At 37.6% G+C, this 16,872-nt stretch overlaps 1 protein-coding gene across 7 annotated transcripts in view; it reads left to right on the top strand.

The window, feature by feature from the left end:
• The window catches only part of SMARCAD1 (SWI/SNF-related, matrix-associated actin-dependent regulator of chromatin, subfamily a, containing DEAD/H box 1), a 90,705-nt gene that overhangs the window by 40,052 nt on the left and 33,781 nt on the right, over positions 1 to 16,872 (top strand). For 4 of the 7 annotated variants that reach the window (XM_010805996.4, XM_005207731.5, XM_059887543.1 and 1 more), the window contains 2 exons: positions 2,314 to 2,380; positions 9,432 to 9,535. In XM_010805996.4, the coding sequence (XP_010804298.1) occupies positions 2,314 to 2,380; positions 9,432 to 9,535 (171 nt within the window). The remainder of the gene's footprint in view (positions 1 to 2,313; positions 2,381 to 9,431; positions 9,536 to 16,872) is intronic. The other 3 variants (NM_001205432.1, XM_010805997.4, XM_024993246.2) reach the window with 1 other exon arrangement.

Genomic DNA, 16,872 nt, shown 5'->3' with positions numbered 1-16,872 from the left:
GCTCTGGGGAATCATTTAATTACAGGTTCATAGGTTTTTCACCTTTGTTTTGATCATCACCATCCCTAGCATCACTCCCCCAAGCTAAGGCGTGGAAGGCACCATATCTCTATGGCCTAGGCAGGTAACTTTGAAGTGGTGGATATTGGCACATACTCTTTTTAAGAGAGGTAGCTGCTGCTTCGCTTTGATAGGATATGACCATGTGAAATCAGTGACAGCCTGTTTTTATCAGATAATTCAGATTTTCAAATAAAAGACTGAATTTTTATTTGGTGTTGATCATCAACTTAAGAGCTTTATTGAGATATAGTTTAAATCTGTAAAGATCACCTGATTTTTTGGATTTTAGCATATTTACAGAGTTGTACAACCATCACCATAATCTAATTTTAAAACGTTTTAATCGTTCCAAAAAGAAACCTTGTACCTATTAGCAGTCACTCCCCATCTCCGTTCCCTGGCCAACCACTAATCTCTGTCTCTATAGACTTGCCTATTCTGGACATTTCATATCAGTGGGAACATTACCGTACATGTTTTTTCTCTTTTTTGATCGTATAGCATTTAGGACCTTTGTTTCCCCAAGGAGGGATTGGACCAGTGCCTCCTGCAGTGGAAGCACAGTCTTAACCCCTGGACCACCAGGAAAATCCCAGTGAGATCTTTTATAACTGACTTTCTGTGCTTAGTATACAGCTTTGAAGTTCATTCATGTTGTATCATATTTCATTCCTTTTTATAGTAACTAATTTAAAGAAAGACAAAACCAGAAATACCATTCAAGTCAAACAAAACATGCCTGAAATAGAAGTGATCTAGGCCTGCTAGTTTGAACTCTTTTAAGTTTATATTATTTCCTTTGTTCTCTGATATATTTAATATGAATCTTTCTTTTTTCCCAAATTATTCTGATAACCTTTCTACTGTTAGCTCAGTGAAACTTGAATGGTATCTTGAGTCTACTTTTCCCCTGCAAGTAGTGTTACTTGCTTCCTGATGGGTTTTTTTCCCATAGGAAAAGAAGGAAAGAACGTACTAGGAGCAACACTGAAAGTATTGGAAAGAACTTTCAACAGAATAAACATGATGGAGTATTAAAATAGTCAACATAAATCGCAGTTTAAAAATACTTTAGCTTGAGTGCCAATTTTTCGTGTAGTTCAAGGGGATTTATTCCCTATAAAAGCATTTATCTCTAATTTTATAATTACAGTGGTAAAGTTGAATTGCTACATGAACTTTGTGTGTCTATTTCACTAGTATTTGAAATTTGGGGAATTTAGCATAACACTTGCTCCAAAGCATAGCACTCCCTGGAAGTAATCTGGATTTCAAGTGATCTCCCATCATTTTAAAAGATTTACAGATAACATTTATAAATTACTCTTCAGAGGCTTTTAGACCCATATAAAATAATTCAAGGAGCTATGAAATATAAACTTAGTCCTACACTTGATAAGAATATGCCTTGTCTATTTTGAAAATGAGGAAAGGCTTACAAGATGTTGGAGGATCCAAGAGGAAGAAAACTAGTATAGAAAAGAGCATTATTTTTTTGTTTTGAGGCTTTTAATTTAATGCAAAAATAGCTCATTTTAAAAATTAAGATCTTTTTAAAACAAATAACTCATTGGAAGTACAGAAAACTACGGCAAGAGAAAGTATGGGAGTTCTAAAATCTAAAAGTGTGAATTATGTAAGCCATCTATTAATATGTTCTTGAGTAAATTCAAGCAATTTAGTTTTTAGCAATTTAGAAATAGAGCATATTTCAAGAGTCCTTTATCCCACTCGAGAAGTACTAGATTTAAAAAATAATTCCAGAGTTTATTTTAAATGCCTATCAGTGCCTGTCCTTCCTTCCCTCCCTCCCTTCCTTCCCCTCTCCCTCTCTTCCTTTCCCTCCCTTTCTCTCTCTCTCACACACACACACACCCCCACCCACCCAGTACCTGGACTCACTCATAGGTAGGAAGTTTTTGAGACTTCAAGGCCCAGTCTTACAATTAAAATAACAAAAACCTTGAGTGTACTGTACATATTTGACTATGTTTTATTTTTTCTTTTATAATGGTGATAAGTAAATCCATTAAATACATTTTAAGATAGATAAATTTAGACTTTTTAGACAAACCAGATATTCTGAAAATTTATCATCTGACTTACTGAAATTAAGCTATTATGTAGCTATTTCTCTACTTGTATATTTAATATATTGGTTTATATATTTAATATATTTAAATATTTGGTAAGTTTGTAAAATAATTCTTAAAGTATTGTTTTTAAAACAATCTTTTCTCATTTTGTTAGTTGATTGACTCAACAAGCACTATGGATGGAGCAATTGCTGCTGCCTTGCTGATGTTCGGTGATGCAGGTATGCCTGACTTCGTTTCAAGCCATGTTGAAGATAATACATATCTTCTCATTTTTATTGCTCATCAGTTTACCAAGCTTCTCCATGAATTCTTACAGGAACCTTAGGAAGTATTAATAGCTTCAGGGGTTTTAGATGAAAACAGTGAAGATTAAGAAGGCTTAAAAAAATAAGAAGGTTAACTAACTTACCTGAGGTCTTACTTACCTGGAAACTGAATTTTCTAGGTTCCATTTTCTTGACCCTCCCAAAAAAGGGGAGGGGACAGTTTCATTGGTAGTTTTGCTTGTCCTCTGCAGATGAGATATCTTGACAGTGAAGTTTTGGGAGATATATGTTCTTTAATAAGTGTCCTTTCTAATTCATTGTAGTTTTACTTCTCTAAATGAGAGTCAGGAACTTAAGGAAATCCTAGCTTGTAATTAGCATTCCTTTGGGTACTAAACATTTATACTATAGTCCGGTTTTAGAATACCAAATAAATATTTTTATATAAGCACCTCCAATTTTTTTCAGTAAATGCTGCCTAGATTTTTTTTTGTGTGTACATACCGAGCAAGTAAAACTAACCTATAATCCCACTACTAGATAAGAAATGAAAGCAAGCCTAAATACTATATATAATCATTAGAATACAAAATATAGTATTGGTTTGCATTTTTAAGAAAAGTCATTTGATCATTTATCTTGGATAACTTGTCGTTACAATCAAAATTTATCTAATTACAAAATACCTCCATAACATTCCTCTCTGACACCAGTAGGATTAATTTATTGTTTTTCTACACATAAACATCACCAGATGATCAATACCAAAGTCAGACTGATTATATTCTTTTCAGCCAAAGATGGAGAAACTCTACACAGTCAGCAAAAACAAGACCAGGAGCTGACTGTGGCTCAGATCATGAACTTCCTAATGCCAAATTCAGACTTAAATTGAATAAACTAGGGAAAACCACTAGCCCATTCAGGTATGATCTAAATCAAATCCCTTAGGATTATACAGTGGAAGTGACAAATAGATTCAAGGGATTAGATGTGATAGAGTGCCTGAAGAACTATGAATGGAGGTTCGTGACATTGTACAGGAGGCAGTGATCAAAACCATCCCCAAGAAAAAGAAATGCAAAAGGCAAAATAGTTGTCTGAGGAGGACTTAACAAATAACTGAGAAAAGAACAGAAGCAAAGGAGAAAAGGAAAGCTAAACCCATCTGAATGTGGAGTTCCGAAGAATAGCAGGGAGAGATAAGAAAGCTTTCCTAACTGATCAGTGCAAAGAAATAGAGGAAAAGAATAGAATGGAAAAAACTAGAGATCTCTTCAAGAAAATAGAGAATACCAAGGGAACATGTTATGCAAAGATGGGCACAATAAAGGACAGAAACGATATGGACCTAACAGAAGCAGAAGATATTAAGAAAAGGTGGCAAGAATACACAGAAGAACTGTACAAAAAAGATCTTCACTACTTAGATAATCACGATGGTGTGATCACTCACCTAGAGCCAGACATCCTGGAGTCCAAAGTCAAGTGGGCTTTAGGTAGCATCACTATGAACAAAGCTAGTGAAGGTGATGGAATTCCAGCTGAGCTATTTCAAATCCTAAAAGATGATGCTGTGAAAGTGCCACACTCAATATGGCAGCAAAATTGGAGAACTTATCAGTGGCCACAGGACTGGAAAAGGTCAGTTTTCATTCCAGTACCAAAGAACGGCAATGCCAAAGATTGTTCAAACTGCTTCACAATTGCATTCACCTCACATGCTAGCAAGGTAATGCTCAAAACTCTCCAAGCGAGGCTTCAACGGTACGAGCCAAGAACTTCCAGATGTTCAAGCTGGATTTAGAAAAGGCAGAGAATTCAGAGACCAAATTGCCAACATCTGTTGGATCATAGAGAAAAGAATTCCAGTAAATATATACTTCTGTTTTATTGACTATGCTAAAGCCTTTGACTGTGTAGATCACAACAAACTGTGGAAAATTCTGAAAGAGATAGGAATCCCAGACTCCCTTAACTGCCTCCTGAGAAATCTGTATGCAGGTCAAGAAGCAACAGTTAAAACCGGATATGGAACAACAGACTGGTTCCAAATTGGGAAAGGAGTATGTCAAGGCTGTATATTGTCATCCTGCTTATTTAACTTATATGCGGAGTATATCATGCAAAATGCCAGGTTGGATGAAGCACAAGCTGAAATCAAGATTGTGGGAAATATCAATAACCTCAGATACGCAGATGACACCACCCTTATGACAGAAGGTGAAGAGGAACTAAGGAGCTTCTTGATGAAAGTGAAGAGTAGAGCAAAAATGCTGGCTTAAAACTCAGCATTCATAAAACTAAAATCATGGCATTCGGTTCCATCACTTCTTGGCAAATAGATGGGGAAACAATGGAAACAGTAAGACTTTTATTTTCCTGGGCTCCAAAATTACTGCAGATGGTGATTGCAGCCATGAAATTAAAAGACGCTTGCTCCTTGGAAGAAAAGCTATGACCAACCTAGACAGCATATTAAAAAGCAGAGAGATTACTTTGTCAACAAAGATCTCTAGTCAAAGCTATGGTTTTTCCATTAGTCATGTAAAGATGTGAGAGTTGGATCATAAAGCTGAGCGCCAATTGATGCTTTTGAACTGTGGTCTTGAGAGTCCCTTGGACTGCAAGGAGATCCAACCAGTCCATCCTAAAGGAAATCTGTCCTGAATATTCATTGCTAAGGATGATGCTGAAGCTCCAATATTTTGGCTACCTGATGCAAAGAACTGACTCATTAGAAAAGACCCTGATGCTGGGAAAGATTGAAGGTGGAAGGAGAAGGGAACGACAGAGGATGAGATAGTTGAGTGGCGTCACCGACTTGATGAACATGAGTTTGAGCAAGCTCCGTGAGTTGGTGATGGACAGGGAAGCCTGGCGTGTTGCAATTCATGTGGTTGCAAAGAGTCGGACATGACTGAGTGACTGATCTGACTATTACTTAGCATTGATGTTTACATTATTTCATTACTACAATACAAAAGAAAGTAGCATTACAAGTAAACCTTTCTGGTTTTATTTCTGTAGCCTAAACGTCAAACCAGGATGCTGAGTCAAAGGGTATGCACATTTTGAAATATAATATGTACTTCAATGTTAATTTTAAAGGTTATGCCAATTTATGATTTCATTAGCAGAGTGAATATGTACCCATATTCCTAAGTGGATTTTTTTTTAAATTATATACAAAAATAGAAAATACCATAATGTGTTTTCATGGGTCTATTATCTTTCTTCTGCAATTATCTACCTCATCTTAACCCCCTGCTTGGATTCCATAGATGATATTACTTTATTGACATGAAATTTTTTTAATTTTTTTTTTGAAGGATAATTGCTTTACAGAATTTTGTTTTCTGCCAAACCACAACATGAATCTGCCATAGGTATACGTATATCCCCTCTGTTTTGAACCTCCCTCCCATCTCCCTCTCCATCGCACCCCTCTAGGTTGGTACAGAGCCCCTGCTTGAGTTTCTTAGCCATACAGCAAATTCCCATTGGCTATCTATTTTACATACGGTAATGTAAGTTTCCATGTTACTCTTTCCATACATCTCACCCTCTCCTTCCCTTTCCCCACGTCCATAAGTCTGTTGTCTGTCTGTTTCTCCATTGCTGCCCTGTAAGTAAATTCTTCAGTACCATTTTTCTAGATTGCATATATATATATATGTGTTTTAGAATACGATACTTACCTTTCTCTTTCTGCCTTACTTCATTCCGTATAATCGGTTCTAGGTTCATCCACCTCATTAGAAGTAACTCAAAGGTGTTCCTTTTATGGCAGAGTAATATTCCGTTTTCCACATGAAATATTTTAAATCTCTTTCTCACCAGTTTGAGCAACAGAATGGTATTGTATGGTGTGTCGCTGCTACCCACAGTGAATATTAAGATTCTTCCTTTTGTTTTGCTTACTAGCTGTGTAACCTTGGGCAGCGTTGCCTAAGTTTTCTCTTTCTGTAGTAAAATAGTATATTAATAGTAGGATATTCTTAGGTTGTTATGAAACAATGATCCTTGTTACAAATTTCTTGTTATAGTGTGTGGCGAATAGTAAGTGCATAGTCCATATTAACATTTCTGTGCTTAAGGGCCGTCTGATACTAGAAATGGTACAAGAGAAAGCTGTGTCTTCATTACTGTATCCTACTGTAAAAACTCTGAAAAATTGTAGGCCCTGTTAATATTTGTTGAGTTGTTAAATGGGTTGGGGAGATTTTACATATTCTTGCTTGTCCTCATAATATCTCATATTTCAGAATCTTTCCAATGAAAACTTTGTTAAGTAACTATTCTACAGCAATGCGTGGTCTTTTTTGTCTTGAGCAGTTTGTATTATTCAGCTTTATTTATTAAACAAATACTTAGTATGTATCTACTACTGGATGCCAGATTCTGTTTTAGGCATGGAGGGTACATGCTGGAACGAAATGGACACAACCTCTACCCACATGTAGTTTACAGTACTTATTAAAGTTGAACTTCAGCGGAGTTTTTTACTTGTCATTGTTGTACTAGACTTTGATTTTATTTCTTTGTTTGGAAGATATTGTCAAATGGCAAATTATAAGGAAAGAAGAAATTAAGGTTTTCTTGTTTAAGTAAACTTCCGTGCTGCTTCTTAGAATGGACAGGATAGTCATATCAATCATCTTCAGTATGGTACACTCTTGAGGTAATGTATAGAATGACAGCTTTGTCTCATTAACAGAGGGTCTTTTTAAATGCCTTGGACAGTTCACAAAGAGTCTCCAAATTCTGATGTTGGACATTGGTTTTACCACAAATTATAGTCTTTTATATGCAGTATCATCCTGCATATTAAACAATAATGGTATGTTTTTTACATTGCCTTCTGAATGTTTTCATTTATGAATACTAAGTTAATAAAGACAAAAATAGGTATCCAAAATTTTTACCCTACTTTAAGTGGTAAAAATATGAATTTACTGATGTCATCCGGAATCTAGCTGATTCTTCCACCTCTGTATGTTTGTGCTTAGTCACTCAGTCGTGTCCAACTCTTTGCAACCCCATGGACTGGGGCTCCCCGGGCTCCTCTGTCCATGGGATTTCTCCAAAAATACTGGAATAGGTTGCCATTCCCTTGTCCAGGGTATCTTCCCAACCCCGGATCAAACCTGGGTCCCCTGCATTGCAGGCATATTCTTTACCATCTGAGGTACTAGGGAAGCCCTAGTTCTCTATATATGTGTCAGTGTAAGAGTAGGTAAAAACATTTTTATGTGACTGTGATTCTGTTTTTTTTTTTTTGGTTGTTTTGTAACCATATTTATTTCTAAAAGTCTACTCATTTCTTTATAACAGTGTATTCCGACTTGTCTAATAGCTTATTGACAGGCACTTAAATGCTTAGGTAAAAATTTTTATGTATGCCTAACTAATCATTCTCCCTCAGTTTTTTATAAGTAAATTCCTGGAAAAAGAATTATTGAACTGAAAGACACACACATCTAAAATTCTGAGGTGTGTTATTTAGATTGCCTTCCAGATAGGCTATAACAGTTTATAGTGTTGTAACATGACTGCCCACAGTATGCTGTGACTTCCTTTTACTACTCCTTTTAATCTTAGGATGGAAAAAAAGGTACTGTGTTTTCCCTGTCTTTAGTTATTAATGATGTTGATCATCTTTTCTCTTTCTTTTTCCCCTATTGAATTGCCTGTTAGTGTTCTTTGTTCATATTTTCTTTTTTGCAGTTTCATGTTTTACTTTTTATGTTTTAAATATGCTTTTCTTTATTTTAAGAAAGGATTAAACATATCTAGGTGACATGGTGTAATCACCTAGTTTGAAACTTTTCAGACTTTGAATATTAGAATATTATTATTAATGGTAGTTATTAGTAATATGCCTAATTACTGGATATGACTGAGCAACTGAACTGAATTGAATGGTAGTCACTTAACCCCAGCAAATATGTGGGTAATGATAGAGTGGATGCCAGCAGTTAGTTGGTGTATGCAGAATGCACATTTACTTTATGAAATAAAGTGGGGGAAATTTAAGCATGCATACTTAAAGCATGTAATTATTATACGTTGAAATGTTGATTGCATTCAATTTGGTTATAGCCGTATTATGACATTTTCATGCTTACAGCTTAAAAGCTGTTGTGTCTGTACTTAGTTTGAATATTCCTACAACTTTTATTTCTAACTGCATAGTTAGGGTACTGATACAGTTAATACTGAACTCTTAAACCTTTGTAAGCTTTCAGCAAATACTTTCTTACAAGCACTGCAGTATGTCTCTGGAATTTGCTCTCTGAGAGTGAAGGTACTGAGAAGTATATGAATGTATACAAAGTAAAACATAAGTAACATAGCTTTTCCAAATCATGTAGAAGGAGTTTTTCTGTCAGTCGTGACAGAATGTACACATTTCCTATTACTGTCGTACAGCACTCTCTTGTGCTGTACTCTCTTGTTTTTAGGTTAAAAGCATTCATCTCTTGATTTCTCTGTTTCTCAGTTCCTCCTAATTGGTAAAATGAGTATGTATTTACTTGGTAGATTTGTTGTGGAAAGTAAATGAAACAGCTGTTTATAAAAGCCCACTGCGAAGCCTGGTACATAGTAGATACTTAATTATTGACAATTATTTGATGCTATTCAGATAAGCTGATGGGCTCAATTTTTTTCACTACTGAACATTCAGTCATTGAGGAGAACCTCTTCTTTCTACTATAGAATTACTTGTCAGTTCAAAGATATATATCATTAGCATTAAATAATGTGATAGTTTAGAAATATGTATAGTCTTATAGTGATTTCTACTTTTGAAAGTCTGAAAAGGATCTCTTTATTTTTCCTTCAATGCAGTTAACATTTATTGCATGTATGTCATATGTAGAAGAAATAATACTGTCCTGATATCAAGAGAACTATTAAGTGTACTTTGCCCTTTTTTTTACATTAATGATTCTTGTATTATATCAGTGTGAACTTTGCATGTCCTTGTCTGTTTTAGAAGGTGGTGGACCCAGGAAAAGAAAATTATCTTCTTCTTCAGAGCCATTCGAGGAAGATGAATTTAATGATGATCAATCTATGAAAAAGAAGAGATTGGATCATGTGAGTTACATTTGAATTTCAGCATCAAAATTAGCTACTTAAGCACAGACTATGTTGAATCTGAATTTACAAAAATACATCTCAGTGAATCAGTCTTCTCTCACACAGAAGTATTAATTGCTTATCTCTGAATTATAAAACTGATTTTTAAAATATTCTAGTGGTGTAGTAAAGTAACTTTTGGGAAAAACATACTTTAAATTTTATCTTGTAAAATGTGTGTGTATATACATATAATTATACAATGCTTACATAAAACAGTTGTTACTAGCACCAGCACTATTTCAAACTCCTCGGTGACAACTACTTTTAATTCCTATAGATGACTCCTTTGATATTTAACTGCTTATCTGAAAATAATATTAGTTATGCTTTTACTGGGTTATTGTGGTTTTCTATTAACTTTTACTTTGTGAAATAAATCTACTAAGAGGCCTCCCAGTGAATCTAGACATAGTCTTCCATGTCTGCATTCATGACAGCACAATTTCTTTTTGGCGATCAAAGTCAGTCACCCCAATTAGCACAGTAACCCCTTTCTTTGCCTGATTTAGTCTCCACCCTAATTTAATGGGATAGCTGTTGTATCACTCCATAGGAGGTATTCTTCCCATGGTAGGAAGTAAAAATTCTGAGTTTTAGGTTTGAATAACCACTAGTATAAGAGAGTAGGCCCACATTTTAGTTTATAAACCTGTGTATAACGGCCATGGAAGAAATAGCATTGTATTTATTGATGGCTGATTCAAAGCATTCACTTTGCTTTTACGTCTGTTGAATAGCATGTTAGCCTTGTGGGGTGTTATCAACAAATTCACATTCTAAATTTTCATTAAGTGATACCACTGCTCTGTAAGCCAGCTGCATCTAGGAACTGAGACACATGGTAAGATCAGTGAAACAAGATCTGTTGATGAACACATGCATCAAAGGACTCAAATCTGAAAGACAGAAAATGTACTCTAGAATTTAAAGCTTTGAAAAGTACCAGTGTTGTCATGTTCAGCATCAACTCCAGATAGGGATTTGAAGCTGAAGCCAGAGGTAGTTTGGTTATTGGTGTTTAGTTGCCAGTTGTGTCAACTCTTTTGCAACCCATAGACAGCAGCCCACCAGGCTCCCCCGTCCCTGGGATTCTCCAGGCAAGAACAATGGAGTGGGTTGCCATTTCCTCCTCCAATGCATGAAAGTGAAAACTGAAAGTGAAGTCGCTCAGTCATATCCAACTCCTAGAGACCCCATGGACTAGCTATAGCAAAAATGGATGGACCGGCCAAATCTGCATTGATATATTTACTTAATTCTTCTCTGTTATAGCAAATTATTGCAAAAACAGGACCCAAATGAAAACATTTAGCTTTAAAAATTTTTGAATTTATCAAGCCTGTCCCTCTACAGAAGCTGAACTCAACCCCAGTTTTTTTTTTCTTTTGCCTCCAAAAACCATTCTCTGATACAGTCTTTTAGTAAAAATGTGTTAGCAGCATTTATGACTTACTATTTAAAGTGAGCATTTAAATTACTAATTACTGTAATTGAAGGTGAGGATGCAAATATGGTTTTAGAATTTTGAGAAACTTAACTTTGGAGTGGTCATTGCCACCATTTTTAGAAGCCTAGACTGATGACAAAAGAGTGCATTATGTATTGTGGAAAATTTTTCTTCACAGTGACTTGTGATTTTGAAGAACTTGAACCCTCAGAGAAATGTTTTAAATTCACAAGTGTTGGTTTAGGAAAACAGATTGGATTTGAGGAGATAGAAAATGAGAATATTGAAGAGCTAGGGTCCCAACCTGTTTATCTCACCACAAAAGACTTCCTGCTGATACCATGTGGATGTAGATGATGTTAAGGACAGTGACAGTGAAATTCAAAAAGCTATACCGTGACAGATTAGCAATGTTAACTGGTGTTTTAAACGTTATTGAAAACAGTTGTACTGATGTGAAGATACAAATTTGGTTTTAATGCTGAACATAGTAGGAGAGTTGTGCATGGCATGCAGTTGAATCTTTAGCCTTCCAGGCACTTTTAATATGAGAACAGGAGGCTAGCAAAGTAGCTGAAATTTATTGATTTTATTTATTTGCTTATTTTTAACTTAATGTTTACATTTTCAGCCATATAGTAGAGATGACACAAAGACAGTGAGGCATGTCTTTCCATTGCTGCTCATTTTCAAATAACTCTTCATCTACTATTTCATAGTAACTCATAAACTATAGCCCTTCCAATGCTCACATTCCAAGAAGACTTGAGTTCATACTTATTGGAGTATTTATGCATTTCTTAATCATTTAATGTGTAAAATTGCACTATCCTTCTTTTAAGATTTCCTTCTATTTTTTTAATGGGTCACTAATGAAGTAGGAAGTCAAGAAACACCTTGAGTAACAGACAGATTTGGCCTTGGAATACAGAATGAAGCAGGGCAAAGACTAATAGAGTTTTGCCAAGAAAATGCACTGGTCATAGCAAACACCCTCTTCCAACAACACAAGAGAAGACTCTACACATGGACATCACCAGATGGTCAACACCAAAAACAGATTGATTATATTCTTTGTAGCCAAAGATGGAGAAGCTCTATACAGTCAACAAAAACAAGACCAGGAGCTGACTGTAGCTCAGACCATGAACTCCTTATTACCAAATTCAGACTTAAAGTGAAGAAGGTAGGAAAAACCACTAGACCAGTCAGGTATGACCTAAATCAAATCCCTTATGATTATACAGTGGAAGTGAGAAATCTATTTAAGGGCCTAGATCTGATAGATAGAGTACCTGATGAACTATGGAATGAGGTTCGTGACATTGTACAGGAGACAGGGATCAGGACCATCCCCATGGAAAAGAAATGCAAAAAAGCAAAATGGCTGTCTCGGGAGGCCTTACAAATAGCTGTGAAAAGAAGAGAGGTGAAAAGCAAAGGAGAAAAGGAAAGATACAAGCATCTGAATGCAGAATTCCAAAGAATAGCAAGAAGAGGTATGAGAGCCTTCCTCAGCAATGAGTGCAAAGTAATAGAGGAAAACAACAGAATGGGAAAGACTAGAGATCTCTTCAAGAAAATTAGAGATACCAAAGGAACATTTCATGCAAAGATGGGCTCGATAAAGGACAGAAATTGTATGGACCTAACAGAAGCACAAGATATTAAGAAGAGGTGGCAAGAATACACAGAAGAACTGTACAAAAAAGATCTCCACGACCCAGATAATCACGATGGTGTGATCACTGACCTAGAGCCAGACATCCTGGAATGTGAAGTCAAGTGGGCCTTAGAAAGCATCACTATGAACAAAGCTAGTGGAGGTGATGGAATTCCAGTTGAGCTATTTCAAATCCTGAAAGATGATGCTGTGAAAGTGCTTCACTCAATATGCCAGCCAATTTGGAAAACTCATCAGTGGCCATAGGACTGGAAAAGGTCAGTTTTCATTCCAATCCCAAAGAAAGGCAATGCCAAAGAATGCTTAAACTACCACACAGTTGCACTCATTTCACACGCTAGTAAAGTAATGCTCAAAAATCTCCAATCCAGGCTTCAGCAGTACGTGAACCGTGAACTTCCTAATGTTCAAGCTGGTTTTGGAAAAGGCAGAAGAACCAGAGATCAAATTGCCAACATCTGCTGGTTCATGGAAAAAGCAAGAGAGTTTCAGAAATGCATCTGTTTCTGCTTTATTGACTATGCCAAAGCCTTTGACTGTGTGGATCACAATAAACTATGGAAAATTCGGAAAGAGATGGGAATACCAGACCACCTGACCTGCCTCTTGAGAAATCTGTATGCAGGTCAGGAAACAACAGTTAGAACTGGACATGGAACAACAGACTGGTTCCAAATAGGAAAAGGGGTACGTCAAGGTTGTATATTGTCACCCTGCTTATTTAACTTATATGCAGAGTACATCATGAGAAATGCCAGAAGAAACAAGCTGGAATCAAGATTGCCGGGAGAAATATCAATAACCTCAGATATGCAGATGACACCACCCTTATGGCAGAAAGTGAAGAGGAACTCAAAAGCCTCTTGATGAAAGTGAAAGTGGAGAGTAAAAAAGTTGGCTTAAAACTCAACATTCAGAAAACTAAGATCATGGCATCCAGTCCCATCACTTCATGGGAAATAGATAGGGAAACAGTGGAAACAGTGTCAGACTTTATTTTGGGGGGGGCTCCAGAATCACTGCAGATGGTGACTACAGCCATGAAATTAAAAGACGCTTACTCCTTGGAAGGAAAGTTATGACCAACCTAGATAGCATATTGAAAAGCAGAGACATTACTTTGCCAACAAAGGTCCATCTAGTCAAGGCTATGGTTTTTCCAGTGGTCATGTATGGATATGAGAGTTGGACTGTGAAAAAGGGTGAGCGCTGAAGAATTGATGCTTTTGAACTGGAGTGTTGGAGAAGACTCTTGCGAGTCCCTTGGACTGCAAGGAGATCCAACCAGTCCATTCTGAAGGAGATCAGCCCTGGGATTTCTTTGGAAGGAATGATGCTAAAGCTGAAACTCCAGTACTTTGGCCACCTCATGTGAAGAGTTGACTCATTGGAAAAGACTCTGATGCTGGGAGGGATTCGGGGCAGGAGGAGAAGGGGACGACAGAGGCTCAGATGGCTGGATGGCATCATTGACTCGATGGACGTGAGTCTCATTGAACTCCGGGAGTTGATGATGGACAGGGAGGCCTGGCGTGCTGCGATTCATGGGGTCTCAAAGAGTCGGACACGACTGAACAACTGAACTGAACTGAATGAAGTTCTTGAATGTGATACCTCTAACACAATTTTCCTCAGCCCAGTGGCTTTTTATTTTCATAATTTTGCATGGTGCAATAATTTCTGCAAATGGATGTGTCATGTTATAGTGGAACAGCCTGTAGTTGTCAGCAGAAGGGGACATGACCTTTCTTTGAAGCCATATGGGTCTCTGCTGTGATTTTCCTGTTGGGAATTGCCAGAGACTTTATGCAACATCCTCATGAGCCACAGATTCTTTGATAAGCATTGCATCTACTCGCTGGTTGCAAAACCCAAGTGGCAATTGCATCCTGGACCTACGCCAGAGCCTTCTCTTAATCTAGGCCCCATTCCTAACAGAGCAGCATACACTGAACTGAAGTGTACCTTGCCTCCAGCATCCCAAGAGTCCGACTAAAGTGTTGTACCTTTTTCTCAGAGGCAGCAAGTCCAGCCATTCATTTGTCTTTTGTTTTTTCTTTTCAGAGTGAAATTTGCAGCATGCTTCACGTTGAACCCCCATATAATTAATGAAAGTGGTGGACCTCAGAATTTGAGGGTGGTAGGCTTCCCAGGTGGCGCAATGGTAACAAATCCACCTACCAATTCTGGGAGACGCAAGAGACATGGTTCAGTACCTGGGTTGGGAAGATCCCCTGGAGTAGGACTTGACAACCTGCTCAGTGTTCTTGCCTGAAAAATTCGGAGGAGCCTGGACAGGCTGTAGTCTATGGAGTTGCAAAGAGTCAGACATAACTGAGAGACTGAGCATTCAGCATATTTTCCACTCTAGCATGCATATATCTTACTGCTGCTGCTAAGTCACTTCAGTCGTGTGCGACTGTGCGACCCCATGGACGGCAGCCCACCAGGCTCCCCTGTCCCTGGGATTCTCCAGGCAAGAACACTGGAGTGGGTTGCCATTTCCTTCTCCAGTGCATGAAAGTGAAAAGTGAAAGTGAATTGCTCAGTCGTGTCCGACCCTTAGCAACCATGGACTGCAGCCTACCAGGCTCCTCCGTCCTTGTGATTTCCCAGGCAAGAGTACTGGAGTGGGGTGCCATTGCCTTCTCCATATATCTTACTAAGGCCATCTAAAAACAACCACTACTACCTGCTTGTTAAGTCCAACTTACGTGATGTCTTCAGTGTAAAGGACCAAAGTGATACACTGTGGACTCTGCAAAACTATCAAAGTCCTTGGGTAGTATTTTTTGAAAAAGAGTTGAGAGTTATAGCCCTGAAAGCACGAAGGTGTATTCATCACTTACCCTGCACCTTCATCACTTACCCTGCCCAGGTGAAAATAGCTTCTTCTTGTCTTCCTTAATTACTGCTAGACTAATGTGTAGTTACGTTGATTTTCTCTAGTAAAAATACATCTGGTATAGCAGCTGCATGTGGGGTCATCACCTGTTGTTTGCGTATGATAGTCTAAAATAATTCTCTAAGACTCATTTCACTTTCGTATAGGCCAAGGAGGCACATTACATTGGGATCTGGGATGGTGGTGCCAATCTCTGCAATTCCTTCAGTAATATGGTTGTTGCTACTTTGTCAGAGGGACAGTTCTAGGGCCTTAGATTTAGTATTTTATACCGCTATGGACCTTACTCCATCGGTCAAGGAGCTGATGTGGAATTTCTGCCAGTGCCAAATATGTCAGTTCCGACTCTACATTCTGGAACTAGAAGTGTAACTGCAGGATTGATTCATAACTCTTGGGCCCACTGATATGATTTGAGCCCAGAGTTCATGTATCACCTGGCTTCTGTGAAGCTCCAGAATAACCACTGAACTACATAGGTATTTTCAGTCATCAGGGATTAGCAGAGCTGACAAAAGTGTGGGGTCCAAGATCAAAGAGCAAATGATAGGCACACAACCTCCTGAATGTTTAATATGTGCTTCAATATATTTAATTCGCAAAAGATAGTTTAGTTCAGTGACTCAGTCATGTCCAGCTCTTTGCCACCTCATGGACTGCTCTATGCCAGGCTTCCCTGTCCATCACCAAGTCCCGGAGCTTATTTGAAACTCATGTCCATTGAGTTGGTGATGCCATCCAACCATCTCATCCTCTGTCGTCCCCTTCTCCTCCCGCCTTCCCCTTCTCCTCCCGCCTTCAATCATTCCAGTCTTTTCAGATGAGTCAGTTCTTTGCATCAGGTGGCCAAAGTATTGGGAGTTTCAGCTTCAGCATCAGTCCTTCCAATGAATATTTAGGACTGATTTCCTCTAGGATGGACTGGTTACTATTTTCCAAATAACTTTTTCCTTTAGATGAGATTCACATAGCATAAAATTAACCATTAAAAATTCAGTGGCATTTAGTACATTCCCCATGTTTTGCAAATATAAGTTCTATCTAGTTCCAAAATATTTTATCACCCAGTAATATCATGCTGCATATCTTAAGCAGTTTCTCCCCATTCTCTTCTCCCCCTAACCTCTGGCACCACCAGTTGGCTTTTTGTCGTAGGATTTCATATAAATGTAATCATATGTGACCTTTTGTGTCTAGCTTCTTTTACTTAGGTTAATATTTTTGAGGTTCATCCATGTTGTAGCAGGTATAAGTAC

This window comes from Bos taurus, chromosome 6 (assembly GCF_002263795.3).
Source record: "Bos taurus isolate L1 Dominette 01449 registration number 42190680 breed Hereford chromosome 6, ARS-UCD2.0, whole genome shotgun sequence".
In the NCBI taxonomy this organism is placed as follows: Eukaryota; Metazoa; Chordata; class Mammalia; order Artiodactyla; family Bovidae; genus Bos; species Bos taurus.
The sequence above is the reverse complement of the archived record's forward strand: the minus strand, read 5'-3'. Positions and strand labels throughout refer to the sequence as shown.